The sequence below is a fragment of the Hetaerina americana genome, unplaced genomic scaffold (assembly GCF_022747635.1).
Source record: "Hetaerina americana unplaced genomic scaffold, ioHetAmer1.1.p SCAF_45, whole genome shotgun sequence".
NCBI classification, from domain to species: Eukaryota; Metazoa; Arthropoda; class Insecta; order Odonata; family Calopterygidae; genus Hetaerina; species Hetaerina americana.
In genome coordinates, this window is record NW_027287041.1 from 2,750,663 (window position 1) to 2,769,216 (window position 18,554).

Sequence of the window (18,554 nt, forward strand, 5' to 3'; positions counted from 1 at the left end):
AGATAGAAACTAAAAGAAACAACGTAAACCCTCAATTTATGTACATGAAGTACCTGCTGTTCTGCTGCTGCTTCCACAGCTTGGAGAGCACTGAGACTGGGTTTGTGGCAAAGCTCAGAGTCTCCCTGACCTACTCCAAGTTGTTCTATCCCATTCCGACCAAGAGGAGCGGTGCGGGAAATTTAAATGCATTGCTTTTCGAATATACCCTGTAATATGAAATGGGGGTAAGATAGAAACTTAAAGAAACAACGTAAACCCTCAATTTTCATATGTACAAGAAGGGTACTTGTATGGAGAATGATTTTGAAGGGGACGGAACTGATAATTTCATGATTTGTGAAGTGTTTCGTCGTCTAGGAGCTTGGGTAAGTCTGTTGTTTTGTGCAACTCCGAGTGCTTTTTCAAGTTACCTTTCCGGGTGAAGGTTTTGGAGCATATACCGCAAGAATGCGGTCTCTCCCCGGAATGTACCGTCATGTGTGCGTTGAGGTTACCTTTCGTGGGGAAAGACCGCGGGCAGATACCGCAACGGTGCGGTTTTTCACCCGAGTGTACCATCATGTGAGATTTGAGATTGCCTTTTGTCGAAAACGTCTTCGAACAAGAACTGCAAGTGTGAGTTCTATCTCCAGAATGCACCGCCATGTGGGTCTTAAGTATACCCTTTGCGACAAAGGTCTTGGCGCACACGGTGCACGAATACGGTCTATCCCCAGAATGCAATGCTGTGTGCTCTCTGAGAATGTATTTCCTCGTGAAAGCCTTCCCGCAGATGTCACAGGAATACGGTTTGCTTTCCACGTGCACCGACATATGAACTTTCAACACGCTCTTGGTCGGAAACGACTTGGCGCACACGCTGCACGTGTGAGGTCTGACTCCCGTGTGCGTCAACATATGGGTTTTCAGATTGCTATCTGTGGTGAATGCCTTTTCGCAAACGGTGCACATATGAGGACTAATGCCGGTGTGTAGGGCCATGTGCGCCTTCAGGATCGCGTCTGTGGTGAAAGATTTGGCGCACACGGTGCACGAATGAGGACTCGTTCCGGTGTGAAGCGTCATATGTGCCCTAAGGATTCCTCTCCTGGCAAATGACTTAAAACAGACGCTGCACCAATGGCGCTTGCTATCCGTATGCAAAGACATCATATGGGCATTCAGGTTGCTTTTGGTGGTGAACGATTTGGTGCACAATCCACACGAATATGGTTTCTCTTTCGAGTGCACCGCTATGTGCGATTTCAGATGGCTCTTTCTGCTAAACGTCTTGTTGCATATGTCACACGTACGCGATTTCTCGTCTCCGTACTCGTACGTACATTTCCCGGTTGGGATTGCATTTAAATTTGAGTCTAACCGTTGGACGTTATCCATCGTACTTTGATTATAACGTTTATGTATCCGCTTATCTTCGTCTGGACCGATTCCGTGCTGTACGAAACTGTGTCTTTCGTACTCATCCTTACGAATAAACCCAACGAAACATAGACTGCAATTGAAGAGTTCGACACCGTGTTGTCTGACGTGTTTCTGAATAGATTCCTTCGTATCAAACTCATTACCGCAAGCATCACACTTCAACACTTTGACCTTGTCCGACATGGCCTTCCTTTCGTTTCCCCGAGCAGAATCGTCTCCGAGATCAACCACGTTGTCCTCTCCTGTCAAACTGACTTTATCTGCCCTAACCACTTCGACACTCCCAACCGAAGGCACACTTCCTCTCGGAGAACACAAACTAATCCCACGACCACCCCACAACTCTTTATTATTTCCACAAATACCACTTCCTTCCTCTTCGGATACACTCATTTCTTCAGAACCCCTTCCATTTCTCACACATATTCCTTCTATTGAACTCGGTACCACAGCCGCGATGGTACCTGGCGGGTATCCGAGTTGTACTGTTGATAAACCTCTCTCATACCCTAACTCCGTCTTCTTTTGATTGGAATGCAAGTCGAAACTTTGAAGTCCTGTGAACAGAGACGAGATACAAATTAGTTGTTTTGGAATGACTGCGGTCTATGTATTCTAAACACTATTCCAAACAATCCTAATTATGAACTAACACCTGCATACTTCCAAAAATGTGGAGAAAAATATACGAGGTCGATATGAAGAGTGAATTTTTTTTTAATTTTCATGAAAAATCCAAATTTATTCTCAACTTTGCGTACATCGTTGGAAACGTTGAGCATTTAGCTATTTTTCCACAGAGTCGCCTTGACAATCAATCACTTTTTGCATCTCCTTCTAAGCAGCTTTTTAATACTGGTATCGTACCTTTCTCCCACATCATCACGAAGCCAACTGACTACTGCTTCTCAGATATAATAAATTCATCCTGCCATTTAGTGGAAGTGTACGGATGAGAAGTGTATTATGGACATCTAAAACGTGCACCAGAAGTGGTGCTGGGAGTTTGTTTGATGGCCGGGAAAGCGTCCACAATGAGCAGCGGTCGATGGGGTGGCCCGAGTTTGCCATTGGAATCAACAACGGTGGCTCCAATTGACGAGATGGTAGTGTGCAATAACCAGAGGGAATTACCCTTCATTTAGATAAAGGAAGGCCTTAATGAATGAAGAGAGAGAGTGGCTACTTCTCCGTGCTGCAGAATATTGTGTGTCGGAGTTCAATCAGTTACAAACAAGGTGTCTCTCCTCACCTTAAGGAGTGTGTTTGCATATCATAATACAATGCACATCCACGTGTCTTCACATCAAACGATGACCACCCTACTTAATGAATTTGGCTGCTGGGATATATCATCGACCACCCTCCTTACAGCCCGGACGTTGTCCCCAGCGACCACCACTTGTTTCCCACTCTCAGAAAACACCTTCGGAGGACAGAAATTCGAGTCAGACGAGGAAAAGTGCAAGAAGCAGTCGTCATAGTTGGCTTTGTGTGACTTGGTGGGAGAAAGGTACGATGTCGGTATTAAAAAGCTGCTTACAAGAATGCAAAAAGTGATTGATCTTCAAGGCGACTATGTAGGAAAATAGCTAAATGCTCAACCTTTCTGACAGTGTACACAAAGTTGAGAATAAATTCGGATTTTTCAGGAATAAAAAATAGGAGGCCTTACCTTTTGAATTGCCCTCATTGTATTGGCAACGGCCCACTTCACCAGACCAAATTATCCATACAGCTATAACTGGATTCAGTTTATACACGGTGGGACAAAGAGGACTCCCTCGTTTAAAAAGAATCTCTGAAGAGTGCACCAGTGAATAAGCAGAGTTAGACGTAGCTGACGCAGTCCATAGAAGAGTTCTAATCAGCCGTGACAAAGACTAATCTCCGCTTACTTTCTGGTGAATGTTAATTACTAACTCTAAGGCCATCATGCTTGGATTAGACTGAAAAGATGAGTGTCATAAGTAATGGGTTGGGCTGCCTTGCCTAAACCGAAGATAACTGGAAGCAAAACTTGAACTTTTGACCTAACTTGGCACCGTTTTTCCGGTCTTATCTCGTACTGCAGCTTCCATTGCGATGATTGAGCTGTAGTTTCCACGTAATAACCATAAACCCATGATTTGTCAACAGTTATGTGCAAATTTAGGTCATCCCGGACAGAGTCCAACACCTCATTAGCAATGTTAATTGGTTTGCTGTTATTGGTTGAAACTGAGCAATTTTAGTACAAATTTCACGGTGACCCGTGTCATGCCCAAATCATTGGTATAAATCGAAAGGCACAAGCCAATCCATATGTTTAGGTCCTCAGCAACTTCTCTAAAGGTGATTTGACAATAGGGCAATACTATTTTCTTCACTTCAACAATGTTTTCGTCTGTCGTGGACGTGCTCGTGCATCCTCGGGCACGCTCTTCATCCTTCACATCTTCTCGACCCTCTTGAGAACATTTTGTACCACCGATAAACGTCACATAATTAATAAATATTCATTTCCTCCCATGAATCTGCTTCAAGCCGAAACTCGTCCCAGCAAAACAGCTGTCAACAATTGGCACACCCTCGTCCTTCACATCTTCTCGGCACACTCCTCATCCGGCACACTCCTCTCATCTTCTTGGCACACTCCTCTCATCATACCGACACACTCCTCATCCTTCACGTCTACTCGTCCTTCTGAGAACATTTTGTACCACTAATAAACATTGCTTCGGTCCAAGGTAGCTTCTCCATATGCCACAGTCAACATTCAGAATTCATCTAAGCACTTAATTTTGTTTTTCGCACAAAATTTGATATGGATTCTTTGATCCATTTCTTGGAACAGGCAAAAATCAAAGACAAGCCAAAAGACGTCCAAACAAAACAGCCGTCAACAATTAACTGAACATTCAAAATGGCCAAACTCTTCGGCATAAGTGAGCGACAGAAATACCAACATAACGCCACAAAAAAATCGAAAATCAATTATAAGGAACCTGCATAAATTCAAAATTTGCAATACCTTTGGAACAGACTCCTTACAGTTGAATGAAATCAAGTTTCCAAACATCACAAAACAAACCAGAGAGGTATTTGAAGAGTTATAAATTTAATAGAAGTGGATACAGTATAATCTTTGATTACCAATGTGCAAATTTAGACCTGCCACCTTCAAAAATAAGTACTCCTTAGTGGACAAAATTATTCAGACTCTTAAATTGTGCAAAAATAAAGTTTTCCTGGCTTCAACTCGCATATTTACAGGACAGAACTCATAAACGCGGCCAGGGAAATAAACAAAATGAGTAGAAAAAAGAAAAAATTAAGTCTTATAAGCCCGGGATATACCGTATGCTTTCAATTTCCACATCAGACTCATTTAACTCCTACATCATTTCAAAAATTAAACCATTTAAATACTCGAAAACATTGAAATTCGGAGATTATTCATGAAATTTCTTTGAAAAGAGTGGATTTTCATGAATAATACGATGTTTTGCACATTTAGAATGCAATAAAAATCAAATTCTGCATAATTGCCAACATAAGACCACAAAAATATCAAAAATCAAATATACGCAACCCACAAAAATTCAAAATTCGCAATACTTCTTGCACAGATGTCATATTTTAGAGGAAGCTCCGTCCAAAGCACACAATACCACAGCAAGATGCGTGGACTAAGTGTTGGGATGTTGAAGACACCAATGATGGTGACTCTAGCCTACACACTGAAACGTCTCTAGGCCGAAACGTCAGTGACTTTCTCGCCAGCACACAGAATACTTAATTTTTCGAGGAAACGGCTAGACTATGATAAGTTATTATACCCTAAGCATGTAACAAGATACAGGCTGATTGTAAAGCAATTACAGAGCGAAAAAACTGCATCCCACGGGCCAGGAAGTATGGTACACATTCCTCACCTTGCGGTACGGCATCATCTTCAACCGTGCCATCCTCCTCACTACCGCTAATGTGCCGTCTTACTGCCTTTCCCCCGCTGTGCACCACACCAAAGGCACAACCCTCTTCCCCAGCCGTTACCTGTATGAAACATATAAAGATTGTCAGCATATACAACAGGTTAAGTGCTGAAAGGACTTTGTGGTTTAAAATAATAACTGAAGAGTGCACAGGTGAATTAGCAGAGTGGGAGTAGTGGTGTTAACTGGGGGAAACAATGCCATTTTCATTAGTCACCCTGGAGTGATGTTGAGATCATCAAGGCTATGTCGTAGAAACGTTCTTTAGATAAAATGATAGTGTGGGGGCTACACAGAGGGCACTGCAGTCTAGCAATAAAGCGCATTTACATCTATCCACTCCTGGTGACATGTGGAAGTAACATTCCTCCTAAACAGGCATGCACAGTTTTGAGGTCGTTACATCCATCCAGGGTTTCTCGAGAAGCAGAAGTATGGAGACGTGTTTTTAGTGCTACAAACAAAATGACCTTCAAAGGCACTCCTGGTGGCATGTGGAAGTAACATACCTGCCCTCAACACGCGCACACAGTTTTGAGACCATGACATTCAACCCGTGTTTTTGAAAAGTGGAAGTATGGAGACATGTTCTCGTGCTACAAACAGACTGACCTTCAGAAGCACTCCTGTTGGTATGTGGAAGTAACATTCCCCCTCAACATGCATGCGAAGTTTTGATATCGTTATATTCATACAGCGTGTTTCGAGAAGTGAAAGTATGGATACATGTTCTAGTGCTACAAACAAAATAATCTACAAAAGCACTCCTGGTTGGAATGTGGAAGTAACATTCCCCCTCAACAAGCATGCGCCTATTTGAGGTCATTATATTCATCCAGTATATTTTGAGAAGTGGAAGTACGGAGAAATGTTTTAGTGCTGCAAACAAAATGACCTTCAGACACACTCCTGGTTGGTATGTGGAAGTAACATTCCTCCATCAACAAGCATGCGCCTATTTGAGGTCATTATATTCATCCAGTATATTTTGAAAAGTGAAAGTACAGAGACAAGTTCTAGTGCTACAAACAAAATGACCTTCAGAAGCACTCCTGGTGGAATGTGGAAGTAACATTCTCCCTCAACACACATGTGCAGGTTTGAGGTCGTTTCATTATCATCCAGTGTACTTTGAAAACTAATTCAAACACATGCCTTGTAGACCACAGACAAAATGACCTTCAGAAGCACTCCTGGTGGCATGTGGCAGTAACATTCCCCGTGAACACACATGCGCAGGTTTGGGATCCTTACATTCATGCAGTGTATTTTGAGAAGCAGAAGCAAAGATATGTATTCTCGTGTGCTATGTCAAGGAGAGTTAAACAGCAAATTGCTATAAAAGTTTTACCTTCACCTCATTGTCAGAGGGGTAATTGAGGTGCCTCTTGCGTTGAGGAAAATAATAAAATCGCAAGGTACAATATTGCAAGGGATGAGGTTTTTCTTGTCTTTGAGATGGTGTGGTACCCATTGTGCAAAGATTTATACGGTATGCCATTGTTCAAATAATGAAGTCGACACCACGTTCCACATTGGATATGTATTGGTTCCAATTCGAATTGCGGTATTCAGTACGTGATTCGTTGGTAATTTTAAATCAAATGTTCAACGAGTTTGCGATGTTTATATATCATCTGTGGGTCAGTGATCTTGGACGTCCGCTGCTCGTGTTTTAATAACAATTATGGCTTTCCCAGACTTGCAACCACGAAATTCTACCACCCTTCAATTCAAAGTAGACCTATCAACAGCATCGCAAATGCTGCCATAGAGCACACACTAATTGGAATGTTACTTCCACTTGCCACAAGGAGTTCTTCTGAAGATCATTTTGTTTGTAGCACTAGATCATGTCTCCAAACTTCCACTTCTCAAAATAAACTGGATGAATGTAACCATCACAAAACTGCGCATGTGTGCTGAGAGGGGAATGTTACTTACACCCGCCATGAGTACAAATGAAGGTCATTTTGTTTTCAGTACTAGAACACTTTTCCATACTTCCGCTTCTCAAAATACACTGGATGAATGTAACGACCCCAAATCTGTGAATGCATGTGGAGGGGGAATGTTACTTCCACTTGCCACTAGGAGTGCTTCTGAATATCATTTTGTTTGTAGCACTAGATCATGTCTCCAAACTTCCACTTCTCAAAATACACTGGATGAATGTAACGATCTTAAAACTGCGCATGTGTGCTGAGAGGGGAATGCTACTTCCACGTGCCATCAGGAGTACAAATGAAGGTCATTTTGTTTTCATTACTAGAACACGTCTCCATTATTCCGCTTCTCAAAATACACTGCATGAATGTAACAATCTTAAAACTGCGCATGTGTGCTGAGAGGGGAATGTTACTTCCACGTGCCATCAGGAGTACAAATGAAGGTCATTTTGTTTTCAGTACTAGAACACGTCTCCATTATTCCGCTTCTCAAAATACACTGCATGACTGTAACGATCTCAAAACTGCGCATGTGTGTTGATAGGGTAATGTTACTTCCACGTGCCACCATGAGTACAAATGAAGGTCTTTTTTTTCAGTACTAAAACACGTCTCCATACTTCCGCTTCTCAAAATACACTGCATGACTGTAACGATCTCAAAACTGCGCATGTGTGTTGATAGGGGAATGTTACTTCCACGTGCCACCATGAGTACAAATGAAGGTCTTTTTTTTCAGTACTAAAACACGTCTCCATACTTCCGCTTCTCAAAATACACTGCATGACTGTAACGATCTCAAAACTGCACATGTGTGTTGATAGGGGAATGTTACTTCCACGTGCCACCATGAGTACAAATGAAGGTCTTTTTTTCAGTACTAAAACACGTCTCCATACTTCCGCTTCTCAAAATACACTGCATGAATGTAACGATCTCAAAACTGCGAATGCATGTTGGGGGAATGTTTCTTCCACATGCCACAAGGAGTGCTTTGGGAGGTCATTTAGTTTGTGGTGTACAAGGCACGTGTTTGCATTAGTCTTCAGCCTACCCTCATAATTCAAGTAGTGATGCAGTTTTTACTCACATTTGTGATTGGGCCCTGTTGCCTGATGGTCGATGTTTCCAATGCGTCCTCGTCCACTTCCTGTTTAATAACTCTTTGGAGAGTGATTGGATTCCCTGTGGCAGGCGATGACTCCGAGAACCTCTCCTCCCTGAAGACACGATCGTCGGACATGGTGATTAGGGTGGAGGGGAGAGCTTCCTCCGACATACACAAGGGGTCTCTCTCCATAGACGAACCATCGTTCTTCGACGGCAACCCACAATCTTCTTCCGCCTTCACAAACACTTCCACCGGAAGTGTTTGTGAAGGCCTCTGAACACGGCCATCTGCACCCAGCACACGCCAATCCTGCTGAGAGAACACCAAAATCCATATGTATTCATGAAAAGAGCTACCACTTACAATTTACAAGGGATATTCGAGATGTAAGGTCTCCTATTTTTACATGAAGTCCACGCCATGATTCTCGCTGATCGACGGACGAAAGTGCGTGAAGTAGCAGAGGCCGTGGGTGTGTCCACCGGAACGGCAATTAATATTTCACATGATAAGTTGGCTAAATGAAAAAATTGTTGGCCCGATGGGTGCCGAGATTGCTCACGGTGGACAACAAGCTGAACCCGGCGTTGTCGCCGCCAAACTGCATGAACTACGTTATAAATTGCTGCCGCACCCCCCGTATTCACCCGATCTGGCTCCCTGTGACGTTTTCTTATTCCCTAACGTGAATAAATGGCTCGGGGGGGGGGGGGGGGGGAATTTAGCACAAACGAGGAAGTTATCGAGCCGAGGCAGAGGCGTATTTTGGAGAGTTCTACAAATCCTATTTTGTGGAGGGGTTAAAAAAAATGATCGGAACGTTGGGAGAAGTGTATCTTTCTAAAAGGGGACTATGTTGAAAAAATAAATAAAATATTTTTGAAAACATGGTTTCTTCATTTCTAACACGGGTACTTATTGAACCGCCCTCGTATGCATGGTAATTTGTCAAAACATCTTGTTCCTTTAAAAGCTCCAAAAATTTCAGAGTTTAAGTGGACGCCTCGATAGCTTAACTGGCTAAAAGCACTCGACCGGACATTTGAGGGGAATCTGGGTTCGAATCTCGATCAATACAAATGATTTTTACACTCTGAAATTGTTGCATTGAAATGCACATTATCGGATGACTCCGTTAAAAGTTACTGTTGGGGCATCTCCCGCAGTTTATTTGGAATTTGTCAAGGTATAAACAGCCTAGATGTTTAAAAGTTGGCTTTAACCTCGTGGACTGCGGCGAATTGCGCGCGACTACGAATGTCTGCGACATTGTACGAGGGCGGTTCAATAAGTACCCTTGTTTGCCGACAAAGGGCGTTCCTGAGGTTATATTTATGGTTTTTGAACAGTATAGTGAGAGAGTTTTATTTAAAAAATGTTATTTGAGAAGTGAGTTTGAGTGTTTGGGGTTCAATTAAGTGTCCTAAATCCAGAAGAATCTACAGAAATGCATTTCACTGACTGCCGAACGACGAAGATATCTCATTACTAAAAACTATGTGTATATATATATTGGTCGTACGTGTTGTACTTTATATTAAATAACGAAGGAGAACACTTACGGTTAGCCTTTTTCTCTTGAGCTCTCTCGCTGACCTGACGCACATTTTCTTGAAATTGCTAAACTCCCCCAGTTTAGCACAGCAATCACGGCAGGCAGTGGACGGAAGGCCATCGTCTTCGTTAACCTACGACACAACACAAACGATCATGTCAACAGGAAAAGCATTTAGAGTCATCTCAAATCTTTCTCATGCCTCCAGAGTATTATACGCGACCACACTGAAGTACAATTAAAGCCTAGGCATCTGTGTTTCATTGCTTAACGCTCCATAAATGTTTTAGGGTTACACAGTTTTAATTTAACATCCTGTCAAGCGTGAAATGTGATGAATGGCAAGTATTACGAAATATACAAAGGGCACACCATTCATAACCTTAAGCGTAATTTATAAGAAGCAATGTGTACTTATAATCAAACTGAAATTTGTCTAAATTTGCCGCACAAAAGAGACGTTCAACAAACAATCCGTGAAAACGCCGCCCTTTTCAGAAATATAAACATTTGGTCGTTATGGGCAAACAACAAAGTCGTTGTCGGCGCAACCAAATATTACGTGGGCAAATAACACATTTGTGAATATCAATATTATTTCTCAAATTAAGTCATTACATCAATACTAACGGAAGATGAAGAATTATCGGTTAGGACGGGATTAAGGAAATCAGCGGAAAAGCTAAAAATCACCGTCGATTTAACTAAACTTAAAATGAACCGACTATTTCCATCTCATTTGTGTCCGTCAACGAACGCACCTACGGAAAGACATAATCGAAAGTTGGAATACAGCAATAATGAAATGTTTCTGCAGAGAAAACTTACTGGCACCGCTTTTTGTTCATCCTGATTATTCGGCCGAAATGGACTTTAAAACGGGGACGTGGTAGTTCAGCAGTTAGTGCACAAAATACTGCTTACTGAATGGCCCGGGTTCGATTCCCGGGTCATTCGGTCAGGATTCGGTATTAAGACATCATCAGTTCTACACACTAGCTAAGTGATACGATCTGTTTTGACAGATATTTCTGAGAAACAATAGATGGCACACAAGAAATAGGTACAGCCGCCCTACTTAGCACAATTTCAGTAGTAGTAAAACAGCATTTTATTAGTTTTGCATAAACATTACGTAGCAAAACTTTCGGTAGGAACTGTGTACTTTATAAGTTTCAACTGTGGGCATATTTGCTTCTCTTCTAACAAAATAAAACTAGCATTAATCTATGAGATGACGACGAACAAGTGACTCTTGAGTACTATCCTCTTGTATGTAACTACTGCATGATGCATTAGTTACCTATAATGCAATTAATATGAACATCTAAGTGATTACACACAAATGTTTTCCACCAACCAGCTCAAATCAAAAGTTTCTGACTGATATGAATGTCAAACATGATGTAATTATGGTCAACCACTCACCTCTATCCGCAGTAGGTCCTGAATTACCTCAAATACCAGTATTCCATCTGTTCCATTCGCAACAAATACATTGACATGACAGGCGTCGGATTTTAGACAAAGCCTGCATAAAAATAAACCACCATCCACCGACATTTTCAAATGATACTTATAGAGAAATGTCACGACAAAACAAACTTCACCAGCGATCCAACATGAGAAGTCGAACTTTATTCACTACACATCGCTCGCTTTGAGTAAAGAATGGTCTCCACCGATACGATGAACGCTTAGAAGAATTATTCATTATCTTAGATTTAGAATAGTAAACCTTTCACGACAAAACTCCACGTAATTTCGCAAACCAAAACACTGGTTCGTGCAACCAATTCCTTAGTCTTATCGGTCACTTAACTGAACTTGGCCCACGACGAGCTAGCCCACGACTATCCACCGGCCGTTGGAGCTCTGGATTATTCAGTCATACCAACGTAAATATTTTTGCAAGACGTAACTAAATAAATCCCCTAAACCATTGCAATAATCCGACTACAACGGACACACTAAACTCATTGATTCTCCCTGTAACCACTTGCAATTGTAAGACCGGGATGAATTATGTAGTAAACGATATAGGGCCCTAGAAAGAACTCTACACTGAAGTTAGCCCAAGCGGGAAGTCGTCTTTCATAGCAAAAACTATGAGGTCCTAACGAAAACGTTTTCGACAATATCTGCTGAACTAGAAGAGTACTTTTCTTGAAAATCACCAAAAACACTCGGCAATCCCTGCTCTATCACGGCATAGGCATAAAACCCACATCCATAGGCTAATGTAGCATCCAGGGCCCAGTGCAGTCCAAAGGGTCGCCCTTTCATACCAAAAACAAGAAATTACTTAACAATATCTACTAAACTAGAACATTTATTTCTCTAAATTTCACAATACACATTAGGCTACACATGTACTTCAAGCAGTCTTTCGCTTACCCCATGCTCCTGGCCTAGTTTAGTAACCAGGGCCATATAACCTCACCTCGGTCGTCATCTCACACGAAAAAACACAAAGTACTTCACAATATCTCCTAAACTAGAACATTTTTTCTCTATTTTTCACCATACACCCTAGGCTACACATTAACTTTCAGCAGTCTTTCGCTTACCCCATGCTCCTGGCCTAGTTTAGTAACCAGGGCCCAATTACCTCACCTCAGTCGTCATCTCACACGAGAAAACACAAAGTACTTCACAATATCTCCCAAACTAGAACATTTTTTTCTCTTTTTTTCACCATACACCCTGGGCTACACATTAACTTTCAGCAGTCTTTCGCTTACTCCATGCTCCTGGCCTAGTTTAGTAACCAGGGCCCAATTACCTCACCTCAGTCGTCATCTCACACGAGAAAACACAAAGTACTTCACAATATCTCCCAAACTAGAACATTTTTTTCTCTTTTTTTCACCATACACCCTGGGCTACACATGTACTTTCAGCAGTCTTTCGCTTACCCCATGCTCCTGGCCTAGTTTAGTAACCAGGGCCCACCATAAGTGACAACGACACGACACTGAACTTGGCCCATGGAGATATGTTTTTTTATAGTTTGTTCTTTTATGCACTCAATATTATCTGAAATACGAGCGTTTTTTTCTTCTTTTCAGTGTCACATAGTAGACCAATGTTTTAATGGAAACACACCAAGTCAGCAATCTGTTTCCTAATTCATTACTTACAGGTTCTTTTTCATTTTAGCACCATATTCCGGTCACAGATTCCTCACTTTCACACTTCCTCCTGATTCTTCACTTCTCTCCATTTTCTTTCTCTGATGTCTTGAGCTGCGAAGATGGGTTTGAATGAAAAGGTCTTAGAAGGTATGTATGGATAACCTTTTTTTGTATTATTAGTAGTGTTCATTTATACATCACGGTTTTAGTTTATCTGCAAGTTATTCCACATCACCCGAAGAGGTTACTCGCTAGATGCGTTTCTCTTTGTGCTTGGAGAAGAAACGAGCGAAAAAGAGATCCCCGGGTGGCATATGAGAAACCGCTCGCTCTTTCCCTTAATTGAAAAGGGAGCATCTCCCGCTCTGATTTAAGGGATTAACTTTTGTTTAATTTTTTTCAACAATATATTCATACCTTTGATGTTCAAATGAATTCCGTCTAACCGCTTCCTGTTTGGGTGCCCTATCCACCTGAAAGAAATATTGTGAGTGTTGAACTTCTTATTGAAATTTTACGGAAGAATATTTAAGAATAACGATTACCTCTCAAAATATTGTGTTTTTATCGTTCCGTTGGCATTGACGAATAAGCTTGCCGCGTCAATCACCCTTATCCCCCCTAATAATGAAAGTAGCAGAAGATATGTTTTTTATCTGTGTGAAAAAGGAATAAAAAAGACATAAACACAGTAATCAACCCGAAGGTCGGTTTGGTAGGTGATGGTAGAGTTCACCCATTACTAAGCTTGACGGCGTGTGAAATCCCCACATTGGGGTAGGGGGGCCAGTTCCTTTCTTTGTGCTGGCCGGTTATGTTTTCCCAGGAAGACCTGCTACCCGAAAAATTACTCTAGCTTGGGTGGATCTGCTGGTGTCCATAGACTCGCCCGAGAATGGAACCCGGGCCTTCTACTCTGTAGTGAAACGCTCAACCCGTAGGACTACCGCGACCGTCGAAAAAGAAATATGTAAGGACATTTTGTGAACTTACTTTTTCGCCAATTCAAAATTGCTTTGTTTAATGCCTCCAGAAGCGCCCTATATTTGGAACAATGCCAAAACCTTGGTGCTGGTATCACGGTTAACAGTGTTATTCTGCATCCCCTGTTCCATAAAGTTCTCACTAAGGAGCAGTAGCTACCCCTTAATGAGTGAAACTTAGTCCCCTGTAATTAAATCAGTCAGCAATGGTGGGCATATTAATTAATGTTATCGTCTCTCAAGTTTAAATGGGTGAACATAATACCTTAGTGAAGTCATTGCAACCAATCAATACAATGACTTCTTCGTTTATCGCGTTAACAATTTGGGTCCTCCTCTTCAACTCCTCGGTTGTCTGTCCTGAGACACACATTCCGATACGGGCAGGATGAACTATAAAACCACGAAGTAAATGATATTAGAAATAAGCGAAACTACCGTATGAAAGAGTAATCCTCATAAAATCCAACGCACCATCTTGCAGCCTATACCCAATGTTTGAGGCGACCCTAACAAAGAAGGAGTCACCCAACATCTCCGCCCCGAACACTTTTGGTCTCTCATTCTGAAACGAAGGAAACAACATAGAAAGTACCTTAAATGTAGAAAGTGAAAAATTTGATTACCCAAAATAATGTAATTCGTATAACGGGGACACATTTTTACGATTGCATAAAGTACGTGAGAAGATGAAATGTGCAGGTCACTTACCACGGGAATCATTGTTGTAACTGAAGAAAAATGTTCACATCTCTTTGAAAGTTGACGGACGCGCCTAGACAAAAAATGTCACGTGTTTCTTTATTCGTGGAGAGGATTCATGGGTGGACAATCCCTATTGGCTTGAACGACGGACGAAAACGAATTGGGAGGCGAAGGGTGTTGGTCGACCATCGGTTAAGGGTAAATCCTGGTTAAACCCAAATAGGAGAGGTCCCACTGCGTCAAAAATCAAGTGAAAGGGGAAATACTGCCGAGGACATCAACAATAGCCATCGCTCTCGAGGCGAACCCCGTCTCAGCGGGGAGCATGCCTTTGGGTTCAAGGTTGGTGCGTACTCGGGCACGAATTCTTCCATCGCGTATCGGTTTTCCCGGAGGTGATTCCAGTGCAATTCTTCAATTAATTGGAATAGACAAAGCTTTTGCAGCAGTCGTCATGCCAACGTTGTTCCTTTAATGACACCAATCTTCCGATTTCCTGAAAACTTCGTTTTCATCTAAACACAAGTGTACGCATGCAAAGCATTCCCCGCTAGCCACCGCGAGGACGTACGGTGGCGGGTGTGACGTCATCAGCCGCACAAGAACATTCCCGATGGTCACACCTGAACACAAAGATTTGTTTTATCGTGCACTGGAACAAGTTCATCACGCGAAAGAAGGGACTTACATGGATAAATATTCAATTACAGGATACGTATAATAAAATCATGCGGGAGAATATTAATGAAGATGGGTCTATTAAATACAAAAACATTCAGGTAGTCAGGGAAATATATGCACAGCCAATGGTATTTGTCTACGCGCTTGCGATCATATCTATTTTTATCTTCATTGGTCCAAGGAAAAAAAGACACTTTAAATCCATTCCATCTACAATCTTTTTCCCTGATTTTACGTGATCTACCATAGCACCTGTAATTGAACCAACGGTGAAGTAGTGGCTCTCATGCTAATTATTCTAATAGTATGTCGACGTTGCTACCTTGTTCGTTGCGGGTTTTCACTAACCTAGCTGCTCTACGTTGCACTGGAGCTTGTTCCAAAATTAAGGCAATGTCGTGAGGATGCCATACACCTGCGGTATTTTTTAGGTTGGGCCAAAATAATGTGAAATGAGAAAGCTCTTTAACCCTGTCATTATAATGCCCAAGCATCCTTTAGATGAATCCTAACTTTTATTTTGCAACTTTAACGATTGTCTTTCTCCCAGGACGTATCCTTAGTTATCGTTACAACAAAGTTTTTACCGTTTCTAAGCTTGCTACGTCGTTTCCCTGTTTAGTGAGTTTTCGGGAGAAATTCTTTCGCTCCAAGAATTTATCGAAACACATTTATTCAAATGTTATCCTGGCACCACTTTTGAATGACCTTCATTACTGGATATTTCCCTATTCTATTGGCACTCGTATATCACTGCATCGTCAGCAAATGTGGATCTCAAGTTTATAATAAACTTCGTTTGTAAACATCGCAGCAACGTGAGTGTTATTATTGCCAGACATTAAAACGTGTTGGGCGAAAAGAGGTAGTTGTGTCTCACAAGATCTGCCTCTTCGTGATCCATGATGGATTGTAATCAATAAAAAAACGTTTTAGAAATGTAACCCCTGGATGAGAGTTGTAGAGGAAGGAAGACATTAAGCATGCTGGAAAGCATGAAGGGAGATGAAAAGGACGCGCAGTTATTTCAGGACCCTACAAGCCACCGCTGGGGTGTTTGGCAGAGGGTGAATACACACCAGACTAATTTTGAGAAGAATATGGCCCCTACTGCGGCGCGACAATGTTATTCTGATCCCCTATCGGTCGTGAAAAAATAGCATCTTGAATCCATCTATTCTACACTTATTCATTCTAACTTTATTGACAAGATGCCTCCTACCGTAGTATGATGGGGGTGATAATAAATGTTCAACCTCACTGATGCAGAGACATCCTTCCAATTTATCCAAGAGATTGAATATGTAATTTAATTTTCGCCATGTGAGTGATTCCCAGCCTGGTTCCTCTAATATTTTGGATACGCTACTAAGTTGTTGTTTTGCCGTATATGTGTTTGCATGAGTGTTGGATGAAGGGATTTTTGCATGATTGTGTGCGCTGCTGTGGGTGTAATTTTCCACGTTGTTGTTTTGCATGTGGTATTGTTCCTTTTTACGGTTGGTGACCTAACACCCCCCGCCACACGCCCTTGCGGCGGCTTGCGGGGTATTATGTAGATGTAGATGTAGAAGTTTATCATTGTACAAATCTAGCTCCTCAGCGATGAACGCGATCTATTTTCGCAATCAATCCAACTTCGTCAGGATTCCTTTTTGATGATTCATTAACGCCTTTCATGGGGAGCACATATCGGGACAATATGCGGATCGGCTTTAAAGAAACTTGGCTTCATAAAACGGGTGGTGGGGAAATGTAATTAAAAAATAAAAAAAGTTAAAGGGAGGTGTTATTTGGCTCTGGTTAAACCCTCATTAGGAATATGCTGAAAGTATTTGGGATCCTTGGGAGAAAATTTGGCAAAAAGAATTAGATGAAGTCCAGAGAAAATCCGCTAGATTCGTTAAAAATTGTTATGATTAGAACACAAGCGTGACAGGTCTCTTAGGGGATTTAGGCTGGGAACCACTTGAGTTACGAAGAGAACAAGCGAGGCTTAGACTTTTATAAAGGTTCAGAACAAACGAGTTTAACTATGACACTGAAGGAATCATAATGGCCCCACACTACTTAGGTAGATCAGAACACAAAGATAAAATAAGGGAGATAGATACAAATACTCATTCTTTCCCCGAAAAATCAGAAATCATAATAGTAAGAAACCGAAGTAACTTTAGAAATATTGAAAACATTGAATTTACAAGTCGGAACAAAGTGAAACACTGCAAAGCTGTTAGGTATACTATTAGGTGCATGTGTATGTAAGATGTAGTTTGAGTGTTTGCAGGTGTGTGGGGTGTAAGTGTTCTTGCATGAATGTATGCCATTTTTGTGGATGTATGATTTTGTGGTTTTTGCATGCGGTTTTTTTTTCTTTTCTAAATTACGGGTGGTGTCCTAACACCCCCGCCACACGCCCTTGCGGCGGCTTGCGGGGTATTAAGTAGATGTAGATTCCATATACTAGCAGCATATTCTAAACGAGGCCTAACCAGCGAAAGATAACATTTCTCTTTCACCTTTTCATCACATATACCCAGTACTCTTCGGATAAATCCTAACTTTTTGTTAGCTTATCCACAAATTTCCCGTATGTGCCACGAGAGGTCGTGAGTCAGGGTAACGCCTAGGCATTTAATTCAATTTACTCATCCCATGTCGGTGTTTCCAATGCAGTAGTCGTTCGTGTGGGAATTGCAATTTTTCTAAAAATTTATCATGGTGCATATTTTGAAGTTTAATTTTAATTTCCAAGGGTCGCACCAGCATTGTATAGCATTATGGTAATCTGAAAATGCTGTTGTGTCCTCAGGATCGCGGATATCACGGTAAACCACTACATCGTCGGCAAATAAACGTATCTTACTATTAACCAAGGAGTCAATGTCGTTAAAGTTGAGAAGGAATAAAAGAGGTCCCGTAACATTTCCCCGGAGGATAAGCTGAAGTGAATTCAACTGCATCAGATGCAACAGCATATGTGACCTCCCTTTGTACGCCGAGAATCAGAAAAGATAACCTCCATTCAATG

General features: G+C 41.6%; 1 protein-coding gene across 1 annotated transcript; it reads right to left on the reverse strand.

Annotated features, from left to right (window-relative positions):
- Positions 1-11,762, reverse strand: LOC139693262 (zinc finger protein 271-like). Its single transcript, XM_071591369.1, has 5 exons — positions 11,446-11,762; positions 10,025-10,150; positions 8,442-8,774; positions 5,343-5,463; positions 1-1,982 (listed from the first exon to the last, which is right to left on the reverse strand). The coding sequence occupies exons 1-5, from the start codon at positions 11,578-11,580 to the stop codon at positions 331-333; spliced, it is 2,367 nt and encodes a 788-aa protein (XP_071447470.1). The 5' UTR covers positions 11,581-11,762; the 3' UTR covers positions 1-330.
- Between the last annotated feature and the right edge of the window lie 6,792 nt (positions 11,763-18,554).

Excerpts from the sequence above, each read along its gene's own strand:
- LOC139693262 (XM_071591369.1), bottom strand. The coding sequence starts at position 11,580 with ATGTCGGTGGATGGTGGTTTATTTTTATGCAGGCTTTGTCTAAAATCC. Across the intron at positions 10,151-11,445 it reads AGGACCTACTGCGGATAGAG|GTTAACGAAGACGATGGCCT; the intron begins GTGAGTGGTTGA and ends GTTGTGTCGTAG. Across the intron at positions 8,775-10,024 it reads TCAAGAGAAAAAGGCTAACC|CAGGATTGGCGTGTGCTGGG; the intron begins GTAAGTGTTCTC and ends GTGTTCTCTCAG.